This window comes from Fonticula alba (genome assembly GCF_000388065.1).
Source record: "Fonticula alba strain ATCC 38817 unplaced genomic scaffold supercont2.6, whole genome shotgun sequence".
Classification (NCBI taxonomy): Eukaryota; order Rotosphaerida; family Fonticulaceae; genus Fonticula; species Fonticula alba.
The window spans coordinates 1437382-1446469 of NW_009242976.1; the positions used below are offsets into that span (position 1 = coordinate 1437382).

The window sequence follows — 9088 nt, forward strand, 5'->3', positions numbered from 1 at the left end:
CCCCCCCCCGCCCGGCCCGGCCCCTCTTCGCGCCCATAGGGACTTCCTTCAGGCCATGCGCCATTCGCCGGAGCTGCAGGCCAAAATCCAGGCCCCGCCGCCGCGGCTGCGCCCGGCCATCTTCGGCCGTCTGCCGGTGCCGGCCCGGGTGCTGGACCTGACGCCCTTCCATCGGACCTTGATGGATCTGGAGGCGGCCACCATTGTCGCCTGGCAGGGGGCCTTCTCCCGGGGCTACATGGACTGGCTTCTGGACCGGTCTGGGTCTGGGAGTCGCTCGGTGTCGGACGCCTCCTCGGCCGAGGACGAGGCCTCCGGCGCCCCGGCACCGGACCTCGAGTACGATGGGATCAAGGCCGTGTCCGCCGGCCGGGCCTGGGACGTGGGTGATGGCCTCCTGCTTGCGCTGCGCCTGTGGGTCGAGCGTCTTCAGGTATGCGCGCACGTGTGGCCCCTTCAGCGGGCCGACCATTTCTTGTAGGCGGACAGGGAAACAAGATCAGGCAGCTTGATCAACAGGGCGGTCTTGTGCAGCCGGCAACAGCAGTGTGTGTGTGTGAGAGAGAGAGAGAGACAGAGAGACAGCGAGATATTTTGACAAAGAGAGACAGCAGGACAAAGAGAGACAGAGAGGAACATACCCCCTCCGCCCCCCGGCATGTGCTCTAACCTGGCCCGGACAGCTTCTCAACATCAACGATTGCTGGCGCGTGTCCAGCGAGTCACTCATTGCCCTGGCCGAGGGTGGCATGACACGCAACCTGGTGGGGCTGGACTTGTCCAATTGCAAGAGCGTGCGTCCGCTTCCGGTGCCTTGTGCCGGGCCTCTCCACAGCGCAGGGAGAGGCATCCCAACAAGCGCGCCCAAGAGGCCACTCTCATGCACGCACGCACCCACCCACGCACGCACGCACTGCCTGCCATGTGCCCACCCCGCTCGAGGACGGAGGGCCCCCGAGCGGGGAGGGGACATGCCCGCCGATGACCGGCACCCCAAGACCCCCTTCCCATGGCCCTGACACATTCTGAACCCCCCACTCCCCCGCCGCCGCCGCCGCCGCCGCTGCCGCTGGAAGATCAACGACGCGGCCATCATGACCCTGGCGCGGTACACCCCCCACCTGAAGGACCTGCGCCTGGCTTACTGCAAGCAAATCACCGGGGCCACCGTGGGGGCCTTGTTCCACGACCCCAGCACCCGGCCCCCGGGCCAGCCGGCCCCGCCGGATCTGGAATTCTTCGTCCTCCAGCGGTGCACCGCCATCGCCTCGCTGCCAAATGCCCTGGGCGTGGCGCGCAAGATGCGCGGCGTGGTGCTGGCCGAGTGCGGGTACTTCGGCGATGGGGCCCTCGAGTCGCTGGCCATCGGCGCCTATGGCGGTGTCCTGCGATACGTCAGCGTCGCCTTCTGCTGCTCGCTCACGCCGCTGGGCATCAAGATCCTGGTGGATGCTTGTCCGCTGGTGCGTGTCGGCCCCCGGAAATGGGGGGGGATGTGCCCCTCATCCGACCTACCAACACCTCATGCTACCGCCCCCCCCCCCCCCCGCGCCGCGCCCCCAACCTCGGGGGGGTGGCTTGTGTGCCTCACAAAGAAAAAAATCCCATCGGGGACCCTCCCCCCATATCGACACTGACACGCCTCCCTGTGCCGGCGATCCCCCCCACCCCCCCCCCCCCCCCAACCATGCCACAGATCGATGAGCTCGATATGGCCTTCTGCGGTCTAGCTGCCACCGACGAGCTGCTGGCCGAGAGCCTCGCCTCGCTGGAGCACCTTCGCGCGCTGAGCATCCGGTGCGTGGTCACTCCGCCCCCTCGGCGCAGTCCCCTCGAGGAGAAGGCCCATCGCCGTGCCCAATTCTCTCTTGGACGCCCAAGAGCGGCCTCGACCATGCGTCCCACGGCTGGCTGCTCGCCTGCCTGACTGTTTCACTGACTCGCCGACCGGCTGACCCACTGACGGCCCCACCACAGCGGCTGTGTGCAGGTGACGAATCGCGGCGTGGCAGCACTGGTGAGCGCCTGGCGCGCGCGCCAGCTGACCGCCCCCGGAGGAGAACGCACAGCCACCACCTTCCGGCTGAATGTCAGCGCTTGCCCGGGCGTCTCGGTCATCGAAGCGGCCCTGGCCCCGGAGAATGGGGAGATGATGCTGGACCGGGAGCGTCCTGGTTTGGCCCAAGCGATTGGACGCTACTCAACGGTGTCCTCCTCCTGGCGCCTGGTCGACGAAAGCCACTACTGGCCGATGGGGAGCAAGTGCGAGCGCAATCCCCATCTGGCTGCCACCGGTCGCGCGCCGGTCCATGAATCTTCCCTGCGAGACATGCGCGAGCAGATGATACGGCTGTCGGATGAGGCCCGTCGGGCTGCCCTGCACCAGGCCCCCTCGGTGGGCCAGGCGCGCGGCACGGCCGCCGCCGCCACTCCGCCCACAGCTAGCCACCTTTCCTCGATGCAGGAGGAGGAGGAGGGGCATGACTCGGCCACGGGGGCCGACACCGTGGCCCCCGGAGATGCTGTCGACGCTGCCAACACCTCCGCCAGCAGCAGCAGCAGCAGCAGCGGCGGCGGCGGCGGCGGCGGTGACAGCAGCGACCTCGACCAGCGCTCCGGCCGGCTTCCGGAGGGACACTCTGCCGCCGCCTCGCCCGGGGCCTTGCCCATGTCCAACCACGCCCGCCAGGCAGCCGCCCTGCCGAAGGCCGACGACCCGACCGGGCGGCACGCTACCACCGCCAGCAAGGAGTTCACCACCGACGACGACGAGGAGGAGGAGGAGGAGGAGGAGGACTTTGTCGAGTACCAGGGCAAGGAGCGCATCCTGGCAGCGGGGCGCCCGGCGTCCGATGGGCATCTGCCCCGGCAGCAAGGCGCCACCTCCCCCCGGCGGAAGGACTACGCCTTCCAAGCCTTCCAGCCTCCCCCGGACAATGTCAGCTACTTCGGCGATGTGAAGATCTTCACCGGGCCGCCGCCGCCGCCGCCGCCGCCGCCGGGGCCGGCGGTCAGCCCCGCCGCCCCAGCTCCCAGCACCGAGGCCTGCCAGCCGGCGGCGGCCCAGTTGGCCGCCCCGCTGCCGCTGCCGCCGCCGCCGCCGCTAATGCCCGCCCAGCCGGCTCAGCGCCTGGAAATCCCGGTGGCCCCGCGAGACCCGGAATTGGCCGCGCGCTTCGACTCCTCCAAGTTCTATCTCCGCCTGCCGGAGGAAACCCTCATCCTGCCGGCCGAGTGGAAGCTCCTCGGGGCCCAGGACCAGCTGGTGCCCTGGACCAGCCAATTCCCCCTGTACCCGGTACCCGGGGTGCCAGTGCTGAAGGTGGCCCAGGTGGAACGCACAGCCGAGGGCCCGGCATCCAGCACGACGTCGCCCACATCCTCGCTGCCGGCCGCGACTCCGGGCCCGATGCCGGCTTCCCCGGGCGCTGCCATCCTCCCGGTGGCCGAGGAGCCGGCCCTGGCCGGCAAGCTGACCGACGTGCCGGTGGCAAATGAGCGCCTCCGGGCCGGGCCCTGGGCCTCGGCCATCCCCGCCGACGATGGCGGCCCGCGGGTGGTCGCCGCGGCCGCCGCGGCCGCCATGCCCGCCGCCGGGCATACCGACCGCGGGCAGCAAACCGATGGCAGACTGCCGGGAACCGGGGCCCAGCCCGCCCCCCACCGGGCCTACAACCACCCAGGCCACCAGGAGGGGGGCCGCCAGCAGCAGCAGCAGCAGCAGCGTCAGCAGCACAACCCCCAGCCCATGAACCATCAGCAAGCACACACTACCCAGCAGGACTCCCGGTCCCGGACCGGCGGCTCGTCGTACAATCGCGCCCGCCGGCCCGGCCGGGGGTCGGTATGAGTGCCACGCGCGCGGGGGGGGCCGGCCGGCACCACACGCCGGCCCCCCCCGCTGGCGGCGGAGGAACGTGCAGCAGTGGCGACAGCGACTTCGAGGATGCCCTGGAGCAGCACCCGTCGGCCTCGGTGTCTTTGTCTTCGCTGTCGCCACCGCCCTCGTCGCGGCCGCCGCAGGCCGGCCTGCCGACAACCGTGGCAAGTGCCGCGGGCTTGCGACTGGACCGCTTTGCGCATGAGACCATCGAAACGCCCGGAGCCCCGGGGCCCGGGGCGTTGATCCGACGGGGCCCCCGGGCCGGGAGCCCGGCCGCCCAGGCAGCCGCCCGCTATGACCGGCGTCTGACCACCGGCTACTGGCGGTACACTCGCCCGGAGTATGAGCGCGATCGGCTTCGATGGACCTTCGCCCGCGAGGAGGAGGGCGCCCAGGCAGCCGGCGGCATGGCGCCCGACGAGCCGGACGACGACCGGCCGGCCGACGAGGCCCGGCCCGGCCAGCGCCGGCAGCAGGTGCTCTGCTCGAGCCTGCACTGGGCCGGCCCAAGCACCCTGGCCCAGGCCCAGTGGCAAACCCAAGTGACGGACTCCGGGACGGCCCAGTGCGCCTTCCAGCTGGAGCTCTTCGAGTGGGACTTTGCTCGGGGGGTCCCCGGGCCCGGGCGCCATGTGCACCGGGTACAAACCGTGCATTTGGGGCTCGGCACCGAGGAGGGCGTCCCGGCGCCGCTTTTGCCGCCGGCCCGCTCGCCGTGGGATGAGAAGCCGCGCTGGCCCCAGCTTGACCGGCCGCCCGGCTTGGGGCCCGCCCTGGCCCTGGACCCGGGCGAGTCGGTGTGGCTGGCCGGAGGGGCGTGGCCGGCCGGGGCGTCGGCGTGTGCGCCCCCCGGCACCGGGGTCGACGCGCCTTGGCTGCTTCTCCCCCGGGGCCGGCATGCCGGTGCCTGGGAGGAGGGGCCGCGGGGGGAGCAGGAGCCCCGGGAGCAGGAGCCGCGGCCCCAGGGGGGTGGTGGTGGCGATGGTGGCGGCCATGGCTCGGCGGCCATCCGGGGCAGGCATCACACCAATGATGGAGAGCAGGATGCCGGCGATGCTGCTGCTGCTGCGGCTGCTGCTGATGATGATGATGATAATGAAGAGGAAGATGACCTGCTGACCGACTGGAGCTTGACGTCGCTCGATGGAGGTAGCCCATCCGGCGAGTGGCTCCTGTCGGAGGAGATCGACGAGTGGCCCGACAATGACCAGCCCGGCACCGAGTGGCCCTCGCTGCCTCCCTCGCCCACCTCGCCCGCCTCGCCCACCGGGCCGGGAGATGCCCCGCCCCAGGGGGGGCTGGCCGCGGGGGAGGCAAGTCCGAAGCCGGCCGTCGAGTCGACGGAGGAGGCGCAGGCGGTCCCGCCGCCAGGACCGGCGGAGGAGGCCCTCACACCGGGGGACCGCCCAGAGCCGGGCCTGGCCCGGGCCCTGTCGGCTCCTCGCACCGGCCTGCGACCCCCACCGCAGCAGCAGCAGCAGCAGCAACAACAACAAAAGAGTCTGACGCGCATCGATCGGCGCTGGCGCCGGCCCCGGACCCCGCCCCCGGACCGGCCGTCAAATCGGGCCAGTGGTCGCCGGGGCGGGGCCCCCCCGCACACGGTGGTCCGCATGCGCATCTTGTCGGAGCTGCGTGTGGTCATGCCGACCCCGGAGGCCGCGGCCGCCGGGAGCCAGCCCACCGTCCAGCAGGCGGCCTTCACCACGTCGATGGTCCTGCGCGCGCGGGACATGGCCGCCGCAGATCGGGCCCGTACTGCGGCCGACGCCTTCGATCGGGTGTTCTACTGCCCGGGACCCGGGGGCGCCGCCGCCGCCACGGGCCCGACCGAGGGGCCGGCTGAGGAGCAGCCAGACGCGGCGGGCGAGAAGCAGCCCGGGGCCACCATCTTTTGGAGGCCGGCCGCCAGAGGCGCGCTTCCGAAGCCGCCAGACCATCACCAGGGGCGGCAGGCGGCCGACCCGACGGCCAGGCCGGGGGGCGGCCCCCTTGCAGGGAGTTCCGCCATGGCGCTCCGGCCCATGCTGGCCAAAGGGTCCGAAGTGGGCCTCCGGCCCGGGCCGCCGTCCATGCGCACGGAGCACATTGTGTCCCGGACGCGGATGCGCCGGGACGGCCGGACCGCGGTCCTGCGCGTGTACACCCATGTGCTGCTTGCCCTGTACGATGACGAGGGGCTTGGTGGATGAACCGCAGCAAGCCCGGCAGGGCGAGTGAGTGTGAGGGGAGCGGTGGCGGCGGAGGGAAAGGAGGAAGGCGCTACTGCACATGCATCCACGCATGCGTGTGTTTGTGTGTGTGTGTGTGTGTGTGTGTCCCCCACAGGGCCCGGGGGCAGGAAGGCTGGCGGCGCAGAGGGGGGGGGGGGGGGAGAGGTGCACACCAAAAGAGCCCTCAATGGCGTGAGAGGGAGAGCCCCGGCGGTGACACACGCCCCCCTCGGCCAGCTACGAAGAGCCCCCGGCCCTCTCCGGCGCAGCTCCTGTACACGACCCGGGCCTCCCCTGAGGGGGAACAGCCCTGCGCTCTCCGGGCATAGGTGGCCGCCTTGGGACAACCTGCTGGCGTATGTGTGCCACGCAGGGATGCTCCAGGGGAAAGGGCGCACACGTATGTCGCGCACAAATGTAACCATGTATTGTAAGCAAGCGCCCGGGGGGGTGTCCCCGCGAGAGGGCATGGTCGTGTGTGTGTGTGTGTGTGTGTGTCTCCCGCGATTGTGCGCGGACATGGGACCGAAGGCCGCCATGGGGATGGCCACGGGGAGGGGGCGGGGCGGGGGGGCGACGAGACGCCATGGGCACGCCAACGCACGTCCTCGGGCGCGCCCGGGGCGCAATTGGGTTAAGGTGTTAATTGCCCGGCGGTTCTGCACTCGCAGAGGGGCTCACGTGGGGGCGCCTCCAATCCGTCGCCGGCGAGATGTGTCCGCGTGCCTGGGGCCCCGGTCGTTCCATCGCCGCCACCAACGCGACATCACCGCCGCATCACCGGCGGCCGGCAGACGAGCGGGTCGTGCAGTGGCGCGCCTCCAGACCCGGGAGCACACCCTGCAGCCGCCGCCCTCGTGCGCGTGTACGCTCCGTTCCGCTCCCCCCCCCCCAGGGGGACTACCGACGGGGCCCCCGAAAAGGGGGGGGACACCTATCCGGCCGGCTGGGCGCGCCGCAGGGGCCAGGTTGCGCGGGGTGCAGGAGGCCAGCTGAGCAGCCGGTGCGAAAACTGGTCTCGAGTGCCATGAGAAAAAAGGCCATTTTTCGCCGGGCGGACCCCGGCCATGTACCCCTGCTGGGGGCCAATAAACAATGTGGCTTCGCCCGCCGCTCCGCGACTGGGTGTGCCCCCCTGCGGCCTGTTCGTCCGCGCGCCGTGCGGGCGCCCGGTGGGGGGAGGGGGGGGCGCCGGCGACGCGCCGCGAGCGGTCTCCCGCCCGCTAGCGTGCGCTCCTGCGCCGGGCGGCCGCCTCAGTCTCGCGCCGGCGCCCGTGCTCGTGGTGCGGGTGCCGTATCCGGGAGGCGGTTGGCTGTGGAGCCAACGCGGTAGCCCGATGCCCATCGGGCGGGGCGGGCGGCCTGGCATGCGGCGCGTGCGCATGCCTTTCACCGGCACGGGCGGCCCGGTACACCCCCCCCCCCCCCCCCGCCCCCGCCGCCGCCGCAGCCTCCATGCTCGGCTCGGGCCCTGACTGGCGAGCGGCCAGGACACACCCCGGGGGAGGGTGGGCCGGGGAAGCGGGAGAAAGACCAATAATGAGGCATATAAATTAATCCCCTAGAATATGGCCCAACAGTGGACCAAAAGAAAAGCTGGCTCAGCCTGGCGCACATTCGGGGCGGCCTCTCGGCTGGGGTGCCCTGGGTGCCCTCGGCAGAGTCGCCGGCGGCGCCGGTTCCCGCCGCCGCGCCGCCCCCCGGCCGTGGGTGTGCCTCGCGGGCACCGTGCTATTTCCATCGTTCCGCCGCCGCGCCGGGCGCCTGCGCGTCCCTCCCACGCCGGCGCTGCGTGTCCGGCCTGTGGGTTCCTCTGGTGCTCTTCGGGCCGGCGGCGCGGCCGGGGGCCGGCGTCATTTTAGTCGCACCGGCGCCAGCGGCGGCGAGTCGGCGCCCCAACGCCTGGGGACCCCTTCCTGGAAGTGCTTGGACAAATGAGACATCTCATCTCCGGGGCCCCTGTCCGTGTCTGTGTCTTCGGTGCGAGTCGCCCGGACCATTCGTTGTCGGAAGAGAGAGGCTCCCCCCGGCCGGGGGGGGGGGGCGGTGGGCGCATGTCCCGTCCTCCCGGCCCTCGGCGTTTCCCGGGCATCTTCTCCATTGGGCGTCGGGCTCTTCGCCGGGCCTGGCGTGCGCGCCCTGCGACGGCCCACCGCGTCGTAGGGCGCCGGCCGCATGGCGGCATTTGTAGCGAGATGTACGAGCGTGCAGGGGCCGGCCCGACCTGCGCGTCCCCGCGCATCCCCCCCCCCCGCCCCCCGGCCGGGCCTCTGGTCGGATCTGCCCGTGCATTGGGGTTCGCCCCCGGGCGGCCTTGGGCGCTGCTGTGCGTGCGCCCGCCCCCCTCGCGGCCGCCGGCCGGGCCCGGTGCCGGAGGGAAGTCCGCCCGGGCGGGCGCCCACGGTTGTCTCGGCGTTCTGCGAATCGCTCCAGTTCGGGGGCCCCCGAAAGATCGCCCGTCCGCCGGGGGCCGGCCGCGCGGGCATGGCCGACTCCGCGCTGGCGTGCGCGGGCAGCCGGGCCGACCATGGGGGTCCGTGTCTTCCGGGGCCAGATGGCTCGGTGGTCGACCGGGCGCGCGCACGGGGGGGGGGGGCCAGCGCGCGGGGCCTGTCGGGTCGAGACCGAGGACAGCGGGCAGAAGACCCGGCGGCGGGGGAGGCCGTCGGGTCGAGGCCGCCCGGCGCGGGGGAGCTGGCAAGCATTGGCCACGCCCGGGGGGAGGGGGGGGGGGGGCGGCGGCGGCTGGGGCGTGCGCCGGTTCCGTCCCCTGTGGTCGCCTGCCCCTCGCCGACCGTCCGCCAAGAGGGGCGGGGGAAAAGGCGGGGTCACACGCCATAGTCCTCTACATTCCCCCCTCCCCTTGCTGCCCCACTTTCGCCCCGGCCGTCCTGCGCCGGTGGCATTGCACGAGGGCGACGAGCGGGCCCCCTGCGCCGGGCTCGTGTTTTCCAGTCCCCCCCCCCCCCCCCCCCCCGTTCGGCCGCCGCGC

At 72.4% G+C, this 9088-nt stretch overlaps 1 protein-coding gene across 1 annotated transcript in view; it reads left to right on the forward strand.

Moving 5' to 3' along the window:
- Positions 1-6075, forward strand: part of H696_03981 (hypothetical protein) — a gene marked incomplete at both ends in the record, with an annotated part of 8366 nt that extends 2291 nt beyond the window's left edge. The window contains 6 exons of the mRNA XM_009497849.1: positions 40-433; positions 684-794; positions 1077-1463; positions 1697-1797; positions 1978-3810; positions 3924-6075. Coding sequence (XP_009496124.1) covers positions 40-433; positions 684-794; positions 1077-1463; positions 1697-1797; positions 1978-3810; positions 3924-6075 — 4978 coding nt within the window. The remainder of the gene's footprint in view (positions 1-39; positions 434-683; positions 795-1076; positions 1464-1696; positions 1798-1977; positions 3811-3923) is intronic.
- Between the last annotated feature and the right edge of the window lie 3013 nt (positions 6076-9088).